This window comes from Neolamprologus multifasciatus, chromosome 4, assembly GCF_963576455.1.
Source record: "Neolamprologus multifasciatus chromosome 4, fNeoMul1.2, whole genome shotgun sequence".
Lineage (NCBI taxonomy): Eukaryota > Metazoa > Chordata > Actinopteri > Cichliformes > Cichlidae > Neolamprologus > Neolamprologus multifasciatus.
Genome location: NC_140442.1, coordinates 23564155 through 23583176, shown reverse-complemented (window position 1 = coordinate 23583176; position 19022 = coordinate 23564155). Strand labels below are relative to the sequence as shown.

At 37.7% G+C, this 19022-nt stretch overlaps 1 protein-coding gene across 1 annotated transcript; it reads left to right on the top strand.

Annotated features, from left to right (window-relative positions):
• The first annotated feature begins 1214 nt into the window (after window positions 1-1214).
• LOC146520504 (interferon-induced very large GTPase 1-like) lies at window positions 1215-18175 on the top strand. Its single transcript, XM_085156336.1, has 12 exons — window positions 1215-1337; window positions 2878-2986; window positions 4459-4487; window positions 6975-7080; window positions 7412-7446; window positions 8027-8135; window positions 8820-8857; window positions 10571-10676; window positions 11008-11042; window positions 11962-12064; window positions 13053-13090; window positions 13222-18175. Exons 1-12 carry the CDS (start codon window positions 1263-1265, stop codon window positions 17977-17979), a joined length of 5541 nt encoding a protein of 1846 aa, XP_085012462.1. The 5' UTR covers window positions 1215-1262; the 3' UTR covers window positions 17980-18175.
• Window positions 18176-19022: the final 847 nt, after the last annotated feature.

Genomic DNA, 19022 nt, shown 5'->3' with positions numbered 1-19022 from the left:
AAGAAGCCAATTGAATCTAGTAGTAGATTAAATGCCACGTTGAGGCTGTTATTTTTAGTATCTATATGAATCTTAAAATCAGCTATAATAATTATTTTATCTGAGCTAAGCACTAAATCAGATAAAAGGTCTGAGAATTCAGACAGAAACTCAGAATATCTCCTGGAGAGTGTTTATATTTTCAGTATTTTCAGTAAAATTGCTTCAGTTTAGGAGATTTTAAATATTATTTTTAATAAGTCAGACAAAAGCTTTACAGTATAAGCATTCACATTGCATTTTCTCTATTTTTTCTTGGTTTTTTTGTAGTATTACTGTGTGCTCACTGAAACAATTGAATACACAAGTACACCAGTATATTCTGCACTATGGTGAGAAGGTTTCATTTTCCAGTAAGTGAAATGGTTTTAGCGCTGTTACCTTCACTTTAGCTTTTTCTCAGAGAAAAATCTAAAGTGAAAGTAACTAACTCATAATGTGGGCATATCTCCACGGGTGAAGCAGGGTGAGGAAACTGATCAATAAAAGGTGGGTTTAATGTTGTAGTATTTTTGTGTTAAAACGTCAGAGTGTGCACACATGGTGTAGCAGAGAATGATGTATTTAGGTAATCTTGATGCTTAATTTAAGTTTTTGTGTGATGTGTAAATGTTTTCAGCAGATATGTTCAGTTGATAAGTGTTGGCTGTAAAAAGAGTGAAAATTCACATCTATACAGAAGTGTGCAAAAGTCTTGAGCCATCCCTCATTTCTTCATAATTTGTCTCAAATGAGGCAGACTTTCTTGTAATTGTGGTGAGCAATGGTAATGTAAGTAGCTGTAGATAATCTTATGTCTGTCAAATGGAAACAAGTTATTTTTTCTCTAATGATTAAAATTGTATTCGCTTATAAAGAGATTTTTTGAGAGTTATACCACAGAGTCAAGTACTTCTGGTTTAAGGCTTTCTTTTTCAGAGAAGCTACAGTAATTAGATTGTACGCAGTGAAGATGTAAAACAATTAGCAAGATAATCAACCTCTGTGGAAGTAGTGTTCAGGTAGGTGGTCTGCACTGAGCTGGAATACACAGAACACAGGCATCTAAAATATCAATTTTAATTATGAATACTGATTTTATAGTTTAGTTGTGTATTTTTATATACCTTTTATAACTTTGAAAATGGAATTTTAACTCTGTTAAAAAAAAAGAAGCAGCTAATAATAGTTTTGATTGAAAATGAAATGGCACAATCCACATGCAATAACTATGATCTAATGCAATGTTTCTGTCTTGTGTTCTGTTTTTACATGATCCCACAGCAGAAGGGATGGGAATTCTGCTGAGCAAAAATGAGGTAAGATTATTTTAATGTTCTTTATCATAGCTACAAGCCTCACTTCTATTTGAAAGCTATATGTTTTTGTAAACATGTCTCTGTAAGATTTACAATCTTCCAACTCAAAAGTTGCCCCCCCCCCCCCCCCACACACACACACTCTACTACTCCACTTTTGTTTCTGCTGCCTGAGATAGTCACAAAGTACATGGTCGGTTGTGGCCATCTTGCTAATGTACTTGTGGAACTTTGTTTCATTTGGGATAGTGGTTCTGACATGTACTCGTCCTTGGCCACCTTTCTTCTGTTTAGTGTACAGTCTCAGGGTGCTGGACTTCGGGTTAAACCCATCACGCATGGTAAGAAGCTTGTCTTGATATCAGTGGCTTCTACCTCCTCCTTTGGCCATCTTATTGTCCAAGCAGGTTATATGACCACCAGGTCATATAAGGTCTTGATTGGTCTTGATCTTGTTCTTCCCATTAACCTGAGTTCTCAGCTCTTAGCTGATTCTCTGCAGGTATTCATTGACTTTGGTTTTCATAGCAGCCTCTTAATGGTTCCCACTTGTAGCTATCCTCAATGATTCCAATGCTGCCTTCTGGTAGTATAATCCTCTCTGTTCTGACTACCTTCCCTCTCTTTGTTACCATCCGACTGCACTTCTCCAGTCAGAATGACATTCTGATGTAGCTGATGGAGATCCTAATGGTGTGGATTAGTAAATCAATATCTTCTCGGCAATCCAGTTTGATGTCATCTGTGTAGAGGAGGTGGCTGCCAATTGCGTAATTCCGTAGTCGGTATCCATAGCCAGTCTTGCTGAAGGGATTCAGGCCTATGCAGAACAGCAGTGGGGACAAGGCATGTCCTCAGTAAATCCTGCACGTGATGGTGACTTGTGCTATTGGCTTGAAGTTGGCCTCTAGTGTTTTCGCCGCAGCCCCTTTGAATTCCTGATGAAGGCTCTTAATGTCCTTTTGATCTTGTGCAGTTCTAGGCATTCCTGGAAATATGTGTCATTCACTGAATCATAGGCTTTCCATTCTTATCAATTCCATTCCCATTCTTGCAAATGTGAATGATTTCTACAAGTGAATTCAGCAACTCGACTTTCAGTTGGCATCTGCAGATGGCATGCCAAGCCATCTGCAGATGCAGATGGAATAACCGCCGGTTGTTTCTGGAAGTATTCCTGAGCCCATTTAGTAATGTCAGTTACACATGCCGATTAGCATCAGTGTCATCTCAGGGCCTGCAGACCAGGGGCCTCCAATAAAGGTCTTCGACCTTTTCCCTTACACAAAGAGCCATCTTCAGTTTCTCTGACTTGTTTGATGATGTTATGCACTGTAGATGAGAGTTGCAAAGCCTTTGCAATTTGATGTTGAGGAACATTGTTTTTGTATTCCACAATCTTTTTAGTCACTCTTTCACAGATTTTAGAGTCTCTGCCTATCGCTCTTTTTTTTTTTTTTTTTATAGCTAATCATGTTATAGACCTGATATCAATCAACTTAATTACTTGCAGCTTGAGCTAAAATTACCTTTGCCATAGTGGGATCCAGCGGATGAACCTGTTGTTTCTGAAGACTCACCGAAAAATGATGATGGCACAGGAGAAGTTGATGACCTCAATTCTGTACCAACTAAAACAATGGAGAAAGGTAATCTCATTAACTCTGTATTGTTCATTGTGTTTATGTTTTTATTACTCATACATTTGAAGCTCTGGTGGGCCTGCTGCCTTTTGAATGATTATATCAGACATGAAAACTTTCTAATACAGTACTACAAATATTTACTTTAACTCAGTTCCAAAAAAATATATATGGTTAATATTTGGTATTTTCCTCTTTAAGCCCTAATTATGAATTTTTGGCATAAAACTTAATTAAAAAGTAATCCTAATCAAAATATGGGTGGAAAAATTTCACCCATATTTTACTCAAAAATATTTGAAGTTTATTTTGAGTATTTATTCCTTTGAACTAGGTCTGCAACTCTGAAAGAAGTTGCAGAACTATGCATGCCAATCTATAAAACACGTGAGGGACAGAGTTTTGTTGTGGGTGCTGCATATGTACTTTTTGCACTTGATGTATGAAAACTGAATCTTCCTGTGCATCTTGGATGTGGCTCTCCTTTTGCCTGCTACTGGACCTAAAACAGACTCTAGATCAAAGAAGATCGTCTGGTCAGGATGATTTTGTAGACAGAATCTAGGATAAAAAGTTAAAAATTTGATTTAATGTCCTGAACAAGAATACGTTTTGACCCTGCTTTACACCATTACACCTGGTCTATACCAGTGTGCTTCATTCCTTCGGCAAGAGGGCCATTCAGTCTCACCATTTTTTGACATCCATAGTTCTCCCCTAGTTGACTTTTAACAGGCTTGTTTTGGTCAAGCCATCTTTATTGTAAAACTCAGTAAGAGCCTGTATTTTTCGAGTAGGCAACCAATTTAGAAAGCTCTAAATAGGAGATGAAAAGAATTTCTTTCAAAATATATTATAAATGACCTCCACACATGGTCTCACTGACCATTATTTTTTATTAAACTTAAATGGTCTTGATGTATGGTCAATCATCCAGGAAAGAAAATCCAGAAAGTTGATTCTGTTCATCATGTCACTCGGATAGGTGATGGAAATGAGTGACGAAACGTTTCTTCCACTGAAAACACTATGTCTAGATGAACATAATCAACTTTTTGGTATTAAATATAAATGTTTTAGTAAGAATTTCTCTAAATGACCTTCGTCAGGTACACAGAAACCACTCCCATCCACAAAGGCAGAATTCAATCAGTTAATTAGGAAATACTAGCTATTAGATTAGATATTAACCAGACTAATAAAAACACTAGCTTTGTAATCAAGCCTCTAGAAACAAACAAAAAACAAAAAAACAAACAAACAAAAAACTAATGCCTATTTATTGCATTCTTTGTGGTTATTACATCCAGACCTGAAGAGGCCCAAAAATATATTTTAAACACTAATTTTTTTTGACTCTATAGATGAGTTTTTATCAATGCTAAATGCTTTCTAAAAGAATGCAATTTTGTGAAACTATAACCTTGTGATTTCTGCTTCCCCCCCCCCCCCCACCCCCCTTAAACCTGCATCAAAAGAGATGGACAATACAATTTTCAATGAAAAGGTAAGACTTATGTTCTAGCTAATCATCAGAAATACAAGTTTTTTTTCAAAAGCTGTATAACTTCTGTTCGGATGTCAAGTTCCAGTTTAAGAGAAAATACAGAATGCATTTCCTCAGGAAAATGCAGTGTGAATGCTGATAGCTGAGTGATACGAGTTTCATTTTTATAACTGCTGAATCTTTGGTGAGAAAAAAAAAAGGGGCAAATGAACTGAAATATACCAAATCAGTCATGTGAAAGCCAAAGTACAGAACTGTTGAAAACTGAAGTACCAAAGCTTTAAAGTTGGCAAGTAGCTGAACATCTTATATGTACATTAGGAAAAGCTTACTAATGGCAAAATAAATTTTTGAATTAGCAAAATATCTGAATTAATGTTGAAATATTAAATATTGTTTAAACCACTTGAAGACAAAGTCTGAAATGCTGGGTCGCAGACCCAGTATCGTGACACTGGAGGCATACTATGCTACATTAAGAACTGCATAGACATTGTTAAAGTGCTTCGAGAAGCTCATTAGGAGCCACATCATGTTGTTCATTTGTCCCATTTTTGATCCGTACCAGTTTGTCAACAGAGCTAATAAGTCTACAGAGCATGCTGTCATCACAGATCTTCATGCTGTTCTGTCCAACTTGGAGGAGAAAGAGAGCTAAACACAGCTTCTTTTCATAAACTGTGCTTTTAACACTGTCAACAGTGTGGTCACCAAGACTGGTAACCACACTGTCGGACATAGAACCTCCACACTCCACTTGTTTCTAGATTAAGGACTTACTAAGTAATTGGACATTGAAGATTAGAATGGGCACCCCACCTCTTTGCATCCATCAGACTCAGCACACAGAGCTGTGTGCTAAGTCCCCTGCTCTTACACCCTCTACACACACAACTGTACTCCTGCTCACATCAGCGACAAGCAGTTGTTTCAGATCCACAAACGAAGATGCTAAGGAACAGCTTTCATCCCTCAGTGATCACCATGCTTGATGATGCTAAGTTTCAGACAATCAGATCCAATATAACTCTTATGAACAATGTTTACAGTGTTACATTACAGTCTCGTGTTTACAAGCTTTCAACTGCAGTTACCATTGGATTTTATATCAACAGTGGCAAGTAGGGACTATTGCAATATGGAAACAATTGATGTATATATCACAATTGTTTCAATATAAAAAAATCTACCACAATTTCTACCACCCTGCCAGCAGTTCAGCCCCCAGTATCTGAGGGATTACGCTGGACTGAATTTCATGAATGATACTAAGCATTCCTCCTGCTTTTCACTGAAGGTGTGTCATTGGTTGCCCCAAAATTGCAAAAGGCTATTATTTCTTCACTTCCCACAAAGGTTTGCTCTGACTTTGTACACTCACCAGCCACTTCATTACTTACACCTTGCTAGTACTTGGTTGGTCCCATTTTTTTTTTTGCCTTCTTAGGTGTCTTAATACTTTGTGGCACAGATTCAACAAGATGGTTGAAACATTCCCCAGAGATTTTTTTTAATCAATATTGACATGATAGCATCACACAGTTGCTGCAGATTTGTTAGCTGAAGATCCAATATACGAATCTCCCATTCGACTACACCCTAAAGATACTGTATTGGCATGAGATCTCATCACTGTAGAGGCTATTTGAATACAGGAAATTCATGGCTATACTTTAAAACCCACTTTTACATTATTTGATCTTTGTCACATGGCACCCATCAGAAGAGGGGTGCATTGTGGTCATAAAGGGATGGACATAGTCAGCAACAATACATAAGTCCATTGCTTCAAGGCAGAATTGATCCAAATGCTGAAGTAGAAATCGAGACTCGTTAGACTAGATGACGTTTTGTTCAATCTTTTTGCAGTTTTAGTGAGTTTATGTGAATTGTTTCCTGTTCTTCCCGTGTCTTCTCCTGCTCTTCCCCATCTGCTTAAAAGAAGTTGTTACTTGAGTCACCTTTGCCTTCCTATCAGGTTAAATGCATCTGGACATTGTCCTCTGGCATAAACAATGCATTTTCTTCCTTTAAATTGTCACTCACTGGGTATTTTTTCTTTTTAAGACCGTTCTTTGTAAACTTGAGAGATATTTCTGTGGGGAATCCCACTTTATGAGATTCTCAGACTAACCAATCTAGAACCAACAACTATGCCACATTAAAAGTCACTTAAATCACCTTTCTCCCCCATTCTGATGTGCGGTTTGAACTTCAGTGAGTCGTCTTGACCACGGTGCATGCTTAAATCCTAAATATACTGAACTGCTGCCATGTGATTGGCTAATTAGATATTTACATTAACAAGCAGTTGAACAAGTACACTTATTGAAATGACTAGTGCCTGCCTGTTTGTGTGTCTTTTTTTTTGTATGTGTATGTACACAACGTGAGTGCTGTATTTTTTGTTTTTATTTTTGAATGTTGTTATTCCTGAATAATTTGCCAGTGTGAACTAAATTTCATCTTAACTGACCATTTTCAAAGACTGAGTCCTTGAATGAACCTGGTGTTGCTGAACACTCACAGAATGAGGACATCCCAGGAGGAGAGGATGAATTCAAGCCTTCACAAACTGCATATATGGAGAAAGGTAACATCTTAACAAATAAATAGTTGTACTGCACTACAAGGGTGTATATTTCATTGATAGGTTTGCTGTATATAATACAAAATTAACTCTATATTTATCTGTTTGTTAATATAAACAATATACTGTAATGTGTTGTTTGATATAAACAACATGCCATCATCAATGTTTTTCTGTTAATTTCTTTATTTTACTATTCTCAGTGTGATTAAGTAAATGAGTTTTCCAATGGCACAAACAGATTGCAATATTCTGTAACATGGGCTTGGGTATTTTATAGTTTTATGAAACAATAACCTTGGAATTTCTGCTTTTTTGCTTTTTGATCCTGTAGGAAAAGAAAGAGAAAATGCAGTTATTAAGGAAAAGGTAAGAGTCGGTTTTTAATGCTTTTTTTTTTTAATTGAAGAACTAATGTATGTTTAAAAGAGAATTTCTGTTATTAACTGATCAGAGTGGGACTTGGTGTGATCTTCTGCTGCTGTAGTCCATGTTCTTCAGTTTTTAACTTCAGAGATATTCTTCTGCATACCTTGGTTGCAATGAGTGTTTGACCTGTGACATTAACAACACATTTTTACCCAGATAATTATGGCTTACTGGGGTGGCTGTAGCTCAGGTGGCAGAGCAGGTCAGCCAGTAATCAGTCAGTAGATCAGCAGTTTCAGAAATACTCATGCCAACCTATCTGGCATCATTAACCACATCAGATTCAAAGTCACTTAAATCACAGGTTTTTTTTAAAGTTCTGCTACATTTTTTCACACTTTATCTTGACCATGTCTACACAGCTAAATCCTAAATATTCCTAGTTGCTGCCATGTGTTTGGATACTTTTGTTAACAAGGTGTGTGTGTTGCTGTTGATGTGCTTTTCTTTTCTGTATTATGAATGTTGTTAATCCCACAATCTGTGAACTAAAGCTCAACTAAACTATTTTTTTCCATAGTGCAATCTATTGAAAGCCCCTGGTGTTTCTGGACACTCACAGAAAAATGATGACAATACAGGTGGAGAGGGTCACATCAAGCCTGTACCAACTAAAACTAAGAAGAAAGGTAACATTCTATGACCTCAAAAACAAAACAATTTATTTATACAGCTACTCATTCTAGGTTGTTTTTGTTTGTTTGATTATTTGTTTCCCACATTTTGGCATTAACTTCATAAGGTGCAGTTGTAAAGTAATGAGACCATGGCAAAGTCTTGGATGTCAAGGACCTTTGCATCTAACATTTTTAGTTGATTGCAATTGATTCAGTCCATAATATAATAAATCTGGGTTTCTATAAGAAATGAATTTGATCACAGGGTAATTGTGGGATAGTTAGAGATTTAGGGAATTTATGGGTGCATTCAATATTCAGTTATATATTTGAGGAATACATGAAGGCAGTCCTTGAACACATTGTTTATATCTGTAGAATTATGAAAAGACTTCTGAGTTGAGTCATAGGTAATTGTGTATGTTTTTGTTCTTTGTTTTGTTTTGATAAGATTTCCCAGGCCTTATCTCTTTATTTCTTCTTAGTCTCCTTCTGAGTGGTATTTCTATTGGAGTTCTATCATAGAGTGTGATTTACAGTCTAATCAGAACAGCTCAGACACAACCCGTGGTCAAAGAAGGCAAAAATAAATTGAATGAAGACATTTGGCTGAACTGTGTATTGCACCTTTCCCCCCCCCCCATAGTCCCTTAATCTGTCCCTCTGCTGATCTGGTAAATCAATTGTCTTGTGCAGGTACCTCCAATATGACAAGGAGTGTAAGCGAGGATAAGGTCAGAATCTTTTTTATTTACTTATTTATCATCCATCCATCCATCCATCCATCCATCCATCCATTCGCGTCCGCTTATCCTTTTCAGGGTCGCGGGGGGCGCCGGAGCCTATCCCAGCTGACATAGGACTAGAGGCAGGGTACACCCTGGACAGGTCGCCAGACAACCATTCGCACTCACATTCACTCGCACATTCACACCTATGGGCAATTTGGATTAACCAATTAACCTATCCCCACTTATTTTTTATTGACTTATTTATTTATTTGTTTTTTAATGTTTATTTTCCCCGCAACCCTGAAAAGGATAAGCGGAAGTGAATGGATGGATGTTTATTCCACACAATTTTAAGAATAGAGTCTGAACATTTTTACCAGTTCCTAAATGTGCTTTATTTCTTGCAGCAGTCAGTGACTATTGTTGAAAAGAAAGTCAAAAAGAGACAATGTATTTTAAATCTCTAAACTCAAGAATCTAAAAAGAAAAAACAGACAACACGTTCTCACTCCCAAAGTGTAATATTTGACGCTAAGTGACAAATCGTCAACATATTACACTTCTGGAACCAACACGTCACTAAATGACAAGATCGGAACCAATCAACACATGTTCGTTCATTTTACTTAAATTGCTTTGGAAAACACTATTTAACGTCATTAAAGTTTTTGGTTAAGATTAGGAATAAGGTTATGGTTAGAGTTAGGCCTGGAATACATGGCTGGAATGTGTATTACCACGGGACCATCATTCTACTGGATGTCATCCATAACGTCACCTTTCACGTTCCTCTAGAACGCCGCAGTTGTTTCTGATCCATAAAGAAAGACTAAGGAACAGCTTTTATCCCTCAGTGATCACCGTAATAAGGAACCAGATCCAATAAACGTTCACGTTTCATGTTTACATGCTTTCAATTGCAGTTACCATTGGATTTTACATCAACACTGGCAAATAGAGGGACTATTGCAATATGGAAACAATTGATGTATATATCACAATTGTTTCAATATAAAAAATCCACTACAGATTCTACCACGCTGCCAGCAGTTCAGCCCCCAGTATCTGAGAGACCAAAGTTACACTGGACTGAATTTCATGAATGACACTAAGCATTCCTCCTGCTTTTCAATGAAGGTGTGTCATTGGTTGCCCAAAAACTGTAAAAAGACTGGTTTATGATTCATTTATCATTTCTTCACTTTGCCTTCCTATCAGGTTAAATGCATCTGGACATTGTCCTCTGGCATCAACAAGGCATTTTCTGTCACTCACTGGGTATTTTTTCTTTTTAAGACCGTTCTTTGTAAACTTGAGAGATACTTCTGTGGAGATTCCCACTTTATGAGATTCTCAGACTAACCAATCTAGAACCAACAACTATGCCACATTAAAAGTCACTTAAATCACCTTTCTCCCCCATTCTGATGTGCGGTTTGAACTTCAGTGAGTCGTCTTGACCACGGTGCATGCTTAAATCCTAAATATACTGAACTGCTGCCATGTGATTGGCTAATTAGATATTTACATTAACAAGCAGTTGAACAAGTACACTTATTGAAATGACTAGTGCCTGCCTGTTTGTGTGTCTTTTTTTTTGTATGTGTATGTACACAACGTGAGTGCTGTATTTTTTGTTTTTATTTTTGAATGTTGTTATTCCTGAATAATTTGCCAGTGTGAACTAAATTTCATCTTAACTGACCATTTTCAAAGACTGAGTCCTTGAATGAACCTGGTGTTGCTGAACACTCACAGAATGAGGACATCCCAGGAGGAGAGGATGAATTCAAGCCTTCACAAACTGCATATATGGAGAAAGGTAACATCTTAACAAATAAATAGTTGTACTGCACTACAAGGGTGTATATTTCATTGATAGGTTTGCTGTATATAATACAAAATTAACTCTATATTTATCTGTTTGTTAATATAAACAATATACTGTAATGTGTTGTTTGATATAAACAACATGCCATCATCAATGTTTTTCTGTTAATTTCTTTATTTTACTATTCTCAGTGTGATTAAGTAAATGAGTTTTCCAATGGCACAAACAGATTGCAATATTCTGTAACATGGGCTTGGGTATTTTATAGTTTTATGAAACAATAACCTTGGAATTTCTGCTTTTTTGCTTTTTAATCCTGTAGGAAAAGAAAGAGAAAATGCAGTTATTAAGGAAAAGGTAAGAGTCGGTTTTTAATGCTTTTTTTTTTTTTAATTGAAGAACTAATGTATGTTTAAAAGAGAATTTCTGTTATTAACTGATCAGAGTGGGACTTGGTGTGATCTTCTGGTGCTGTAGTCCATGTTCTTCAGTTTTTAACTTCAGAGATATTCTTCTGCATACCTTGGTTGCAATGAGTGTTTGACCTGTGACATTAACAACACATTTTTACCCAGATAATTATGGCTTACTGGGGTGGCTGTAGCTCAGGTGGGAGAGCAGGTCAGCCAGTAATCAGAAGGTCGGTGGTTTGATCCCAGGCTGCCCCTGGCTGCATGCCAAATATCCTTGGGCAAGATACTAACCCCATGTTTGCCTACTGGTGGTGGTCAGAGGGCCCGGTGGCGCCAGTGTCCGGCAGCCTCACCTCTGTCAGTGCGCCCCAGGACAGCTGTGGCTACAATGTAGCTTGCCATCACCAGTGTGTGAATGGGTGGATAACTGAATGTAGTGTAAAGCGCTTTGGGGTCCTTAGGGACTAAGTAAAGCGCTATACAAATGCAGGCCATTTACTTACTGGTTATTTTCTCTTCTTCAGATCATTCTCTCTAGAGATGATTCTGTGTGAAAATCCCAGTAGATCAGCAGTTTCAGAAATACTCATGCCAACCTATCTGGCATCATTAACCACATCAAAGTCACTTAAATCACAGTTTTTAAAAAAAAAAAAAAAGTTCTGCTACATTTTTTCACACTTTATCTTGACCATGTCTACACAGCTAAATCCTAAATATTCCTAGTTGCTGCCATGTGTTTGGATACTTTTGTTAACAAGGTGTGTGTGTTGCTGTTGATGTGCTTCTCTTTTCTGTACTATGAATATTGTTAATCCCACAATCTGTGAACTAAAGCTCAACTAAACTATTTTTTTCCATAGTGCAATCTATTGAAAGCCCCTGGTGTTTCTGGACACCCACAGAAAAATGATGACAATACAGGTGGTCACATCAAGCCTGTACCAACTAAAACTAAGAAGAAAGGTAACATTCTATGACCTCTAAAACAAAACAATTTATTTATACAGCTACTCATTCTAGGTTGTTTTTGTTTGTTTGATTATTTGTTTCCCACATTTTGGCATTAACTTCATAAGGCGCAGTTGTAAAGTAATGAGACCATGGCAAAGTCTTGGATGTCAAGGACCTTTGCATCTAACATTTTTAGTTGATTGCAATTGATTCAGTCCACAATACAATAAATTTGGGTTTCTATAAGAAATGGATTTGATCACATGGTAATTGTGTGATAGATAGAGATTTAGGGAATTTATGGGTGCATTCAATATTCAGTTATATATTTGAGGAATACATGAAGTCAGTCCATAAACACATTGTTTATATCTGTAGAACTATGAAAAGACTTCTGAGTTGAGTCATAGGTAATTGTGTATGTTTTTGTTCTTTGTTTTGTTTTGATAAGATTTCCCAGGCCTTATCTCTTTATTTCTTCTTAGTCTCCTTCTGAGTGGTATTTCTATTGGAGTTCTATCATAGAGTGTGATTTACAGTCTAATCAGAACAGCTCAGACACAACCCGTGGTCAAAGAAGGCAAAAATAAATTGAATGAAGACTTTTGGCTGAACTGTGTATTGCACCTATTTTTCCCCCATAGTCCCTTAATCCAGCAGTCCCCAACCCCCGGGCCTCGGACCGGTACCGGGCCGCGAGAGTTGAGACTCAGGTGTGAAATGTATGGTTTTCAGGGTTTTTATCGGTTTTCAGCGTTATTTTGTTATCGTTTTTATCGTTAACTCGTTTTCCTGGGTCTTTTCATGTGTGTTATGAATAAGTCTTCTTTATTTCGGTACCGGTACTAGTTTTTATTTTGTTGTATTTATCCGCGACACCTTAAAGGCCGGTCCGTGAAAATATTGTCGGGCATAAACCGGTCCGTGGCGCAAAAAAGGTTGGGGACCGCTGCCTTAATCTGTCCCTCTGCTAACCTGGTAAATCAATTGTTTTGTGCAGATACCTCCAATATGACAAGGAGTGTAAGCGAGGATAAGGTCAGAATCTTTTTTTTTTAACTTATTCATTATTGACTTATTTATTTATTTGTTTTTTAATGTTTATTACACACAGTCTTAAGAATTTATCAGTTTATCAGTTCCTAAGTGTGCTTTATTTCTTGCAGCAGTCAGTGACTCAAGTAAAAAAAGGACAATGTACAGGAAACATTGAACGACTTGTCAGCAGGCTTCACCTTCAAGACAAAAAAACAAAGATGTCACCAGCAGACTTACTTAAAATATGTCCTCCTGTGAAACAGATCCATGACACATCTGAGAAAGATCTAGCGCGTACATTTCTTCAGAAGTTATCAATGCTGGACTATCGAGCCAGATACATTCCTGTAAGACAAGACAATGCTGATGTGAGCTATTCACAAACTGTTACGATTTCTGACAGTGATGACTTAGATGCTCTATTTAGCACCAGTGTAGATTCCCAATCAAAAGAGTGTCATGTGCATCCAATGGATGTTCAGATGGCAGTATTTCACTGCTCAGACAGTTTTCTGAAGCAGAACATAATTACAAAGCTATCCCAGTGTCAGTACGCCTTACCTTTGCTTGTCCCTGACTCAGTCACTATGGATATTGAATGTCCTCTGTGGACATTCAGGCAGATAACAAAAACATGGAAGAAAACTCACATCAAGGATAATTCAGATGCTATCACCATGAAGACAATGCCCATCTGCAAAGCTGAGACACCCATGGTGTTTTTCTTCCGCCTGGGTTCACTGCCAGTGTCAAAATCTCAGCTCATGAACACTGTGATCAATGACCGTCACAGCACCTTCTTCCATAGAAATTGTCCAGGTAGCACCAAATCTCGCCTGCTGATGGATGGTGTGGCAGAGATTGCCTGGTACTGTCCAGCCGGAAAACCCAATGACTCCTTCAGTGACTGCATTGCCTTTTGTAATCTTCATGGTGATGCTCTGTCATTTGAAAAACAGCGCGAGATACTGACAGAAAAATCTTCAGTCACTGTTGTTCTTGTGAGAACTCTGGAAAAAGGCCAGAAAGGTACTACAGTCATCTCAGACCTTTACAGGTCACCAAAGCCTCTCATTATTCTCATTGCTGATAATGATGGTAGTGCAGTTCAAGTCAAAGATGGAAAATACAAAGTGGGTCTGAAAGACAGAAGCCAGTCAGATGTTTCTGAAGAACTGAAAGGAATTATCAGAAAGATTTTATATGAACCTCACACATCCTTCCAGCTTGAATCCATGGCCAAAGTCCCTGGAGTCAGAGTGGATGAAGATGATGAAGTCTGTCAAAAAGGGAAGTCTGCTGCAATGAAAACAGTTAAAATGCTTCAAGGGATGGAAATTTCAAAGATCAAAGATACATTTCTACCTTGTCAAGGCGATCTGTGGCATGAGTGGTGTAAAATAAATAAAGAGCTGTATCACCTTAAAGGAAACATTGAGAAGGAAAAAAGTCATAAGCAACAGCAACTGAATAAAATAAGACAAAATCAATGCAAAGCTTCATGTAGTGAACTGATGAAGTCATTCACAGAAAGCCTCTTGTCTTTGCCATCAAAACAGAAGGAGTACTTCCTGAAATGGACTCAGATCTTAATAGATGCCCTATCCACAGATGATCTCTCTTCAATTCTCCAAAGCTATGATGAAAAGTGGACTGAAGTCTTGACTCTGAAAAAGAAACACGACAAATCTGATCTGTTAACAAGCAAACAAACTGAGCTTGAACAAATATCCAAAACACTGCAGTCTGCAACCTTTGGCCTGGAGCACATCTTCAGAGAAATGGGACAGATCTATGAAGCCCATAGAGCAGTACAAACACAGAATAAACTGACTGCCTGGTCTAAATATCCAAAGTTGGCTGCAGATTTGATGATTTCAGGACACCCAGTGGAGCTGATGGATGGTGATGCAGGTCATGTGCCTCTAACATGGATCTCCAGTCTTATAAAGGAACTGATTAAAAAACTAGGTGACCAGAGAGTTTTTGTGTTGTCAGTTTTGGGCCTACAAAGCAGTGGAAAATCAACAATGCTGAATGCCATGTTTGGATTGCAGTTTGCAGTGAGTGCAGGCAGGTGCACCAAAGGTGCCTTCATGCAGCTGGTCAAAGTGTCAGAGGAAATCAAGAAAGACTTCCAGTTTGACTATTTTCTAGTGGTGGACACTGAAGGACTTCGGGCTCTTGAGCTGGCAGGAAATGCTACTCTTCATCACGACAATGCACTAGCAACATTTGTTGTTGGCCTGGGAAGCTTGACACTGATCAACATCTTTGGTGAGAATCCAGCTGAGATGCAGGATGTCCTGCAGATTGTTGTTCAGGCTTTCATGAGGATGAAGAAAGTTAAACTTTCTCCGAGTTGTGTGTTTGTTCATCAGAATGTGACAGATATCGCAGCTGCTGAGAAAAACATGGATGGGAAAAGACGCCTGCAAGAAAAACTGGACCAGATGGCTCAGCTAGCTGCTAAAGAGGAGCTGTGTGATGCTGAGTGCTTCAGTGATATCATTGACTTTGATGTGCAAAAAGATGTGAAATACTTTGCTCAGCTATGGGAGGGAAGTCCACCGATGGCTCCTCCAAATCCAGGCTACAGCGAGAGCATCCAAGAGCTGAAGAACATCATCCTGTCTAAGGCTAAATGCTCTCCTGGGATCACTCTCTCACATTTTAACAGAAAGATACAAGACCTGTGGAAAGCCCTGATGAATGAACAATTTGTTTTCAGTTTCAAAAACACATTGGAAATTGCAGTTTACAGAAAACTTGAGGTTGAGTATGGAAACTGGACCTGGGCCCTGAGGAGCAACATGCTGGCGATTGAAAACCAGCTTCATACCAGAATTGAAAATGGAGAACTTGACAAGGTTGAGCGTAGTGATCTTTTCAAAGCGATGAGTGAAAAATATAAAGAAGTAGAAAAAGATATGTCAAAGTACTTTGAGGATGACAGAGACAAAGAAATGTTGGTTCAGTGGAGAGGCCGATTTGAAAACAAAATAAAGGAGTTCCAAGAGGAGCTGGTGAGAGGAGTGGAAAGAAAACTGGATGAAGTTATTCAGCAGAAGAAAGCTTGTAAAAAGCTGGATGATAAGAAGACCGAATTTGAGAACAAGCTGCTGCAAAAGAGTAAAAAGCTTGCTCATAAGTTAAAAGACAAAGCAAAAAATGAAGAGGAACTTAAAAAACGTTTCAACTCAGTTTGGGATTACTGGGTAAAAGAGTTAACTGCAGATGCACAACCCATTCAGGACATCAAGCTGGATGACGATCAGGCAAATATCCTTAATGACCTTGGTTTTGAATGGAATCTCATATTTGAATGCAAAAAGAATGACAGATACAAAAAAATATCTGAGGTTGGCAATTATTCTGATTATATTGTCCTTGGCAAGCACCAAGATACAACAAGAAAAGGGCTTGCCAGCCAAGTGGCTACATTTTTTGAAGTTGGTGCTAAAACAATAATACATTACTTAAAGAGACCTTTTGAGCATGAAGACCAGGAAATGATAAGATCCCTCATAAACAATGTTGAAAAACAGTCTCTTGATGCCATTATGAGCAAGCCTGTAGCAACAAGAGGCTACAGTTCAACTTACTTACAAGAAGTGGCTAAAACAGTTCAGGACACAGTGACAGAGTTTGAATCAAATAAGAAATGTGCTTTCAAGAAGGAGTTCAGAGTTGACCTGTTACTGTATGTATTTGACACTGCTTGCAGTTGGCTTTCACAGTCTCACAAACAATACAAAACGAGCAATGATGCACTCACTTACTTGGAAAGCAAAAAAACACAATACTACAACATTTTCAGCAGCTTTTGCAAAGGAAACTCATCTGCTGTTGTGTTTGGAGAAATGATCTGTGAAAAACTGAAGGTTTCCATTGTTGAAGCAGTCTGTAACAAAGTTGCCATTGATCTCGCTGGAGAGATGAGGTGCACTTTCCCAGCATTCAATGGGAACAGACTGAACTTAGAGAAACATTTGTTGAAGTCACTTGCAGAGAAAGAGGACTTTGATGCTTTCATCACCTACATTCGAAATCCGAGGAAGCAAGTAGAAGCTTTTATCAAAGAGAAAGTAAACACACACATGCTTGGAGAGCACAAAGATAAAGCACTAAGTATACTCAGGAAAAATGTGGAGGACATCAACAAACTTGTCATTCATGCTTTATTTGACACAACAAAAAAAGTCAAAACCCAGAGAGGAGACACAGACATGTGGGCAAAGGAGTTTTCTAGTCTCCTCAGTGATAAACTGACCCTTGATGCCATCTCTTGTCAAAACTTCAAGGACATAAAAAATTTTGACTTCCTTCAAGAAACTATTGAGAAAGGCCTTGTGTCCATCACAAAGATGATAAGCCAGCTTTCGCTGGATAAGATGAAGGAATTCAGACTGAGACCTGATCAAATCCTCATCGATCAACTGTGTAACTGCTGCTGGGAAACCTGCCCATTCTGTGCAGCTGTTTGTACCAACACAATTAAAGATCACAGTCCTGAAGATCACAGTGTCCCCTTTCATCGATCTCAAGCAATCAATGGTTGGCACTACAGAAACACTGAGATATTGTGTGTTGACTTTTGTACAACCCAAGTTGCAAGTGAAGGAAGTTTTTACCCTTGCCATGACTCAAATCATACCATTCCTTTTAAAAAATACAGAACTGCTGGACCACCATATGAAAATTGGAGCATTACCCCTGATGAGTCTAAGCTCAAGTATTGGACATGGTTTGTGTGTCAGTTTCAGGAGAAACTCGAAAACCACCATGGTTTAAAATTCACACAGCGTGGTGAGATTCCCAGTGAATGGAAAATGCACGAAAAAAAAGAGGCTATTCAAAGTCTGGATGAAATGTACAGTACAAACTGAACAGTTTCAGTTTTACACATTTTTAGTTTGCTGAAAATCACAAGAGCTGTTTTACCTTGATTACTCACAAATAAACTTTAAAACATAATGTTAGTGATTTAAACATTAAATGTGGGTGACAGAATGGTACATATATTTCTGCTTTGGTCACATAAATGCTCACACATAAGAGAAACAATCATTTTGAGAATATAATGAGAATTAAAACCAAATATATTATTGTGAACATTAATGAATAGTTTGTTTTATTTTTAATGAGAAATTACAATTTTTCTTTTTTGTAGCTTCATGAAACATTTCTTTCGATAATGTGTTTGTGTGTGTGTTCTATTCTAATTTTATTTAGATGTAAGGTGTAAGGTGTAACAAATGAATATTTTATCTTTCTGATGTTTATGTTTCTTTATGTTTCTGATTTGACATACAAACTTTAACTTCATTTATCACAGCATGTTTTAGCTTTTACTCAAATCTCAGTTTATTTTAACTATTGAATATTTTTAAACAATGTTGTTACGATTATTTGTGGAATTGTTAATCAATGACAATAAAAAAGTGAAATTTGACCTCGTGTTATTAATGGTAAATGGCCTGTATTTGTATAGCTATGTTCTAGGCTGCCTCCTCCTTTATGAGAATTTGGAGAGTTCATTAGTGGAAAAGAGGATACATCTGAGATGACTGTCAGGTTTATATTGTTGATTGTCATTTATGCTTAGAAATATATAACCATATATGCTTAAAGGTGTATAATCAACTGTGTAGTGATAGGATGTGTGATCCTTAGTAGTCTGCAAAGACTTTGTGTGCATTCCAGAGGGTTCTGGCATACACACACTCAGATCCTAGGGTCATGGGGAGAGGTCGTACCTTATTTTATTGTTTTATGGTAGTATAACCACATCTATGTCTGTTTTAGTCTAAGTGCCTTTTGTTTAGATGAACTGCTGGACTTCCAGACCAGCAGGTTTATACAACGCACAGACAAGGTACTCTTTGTTTGTATGTATACGTCATATGTTAATGAACCTATGCATACTCAT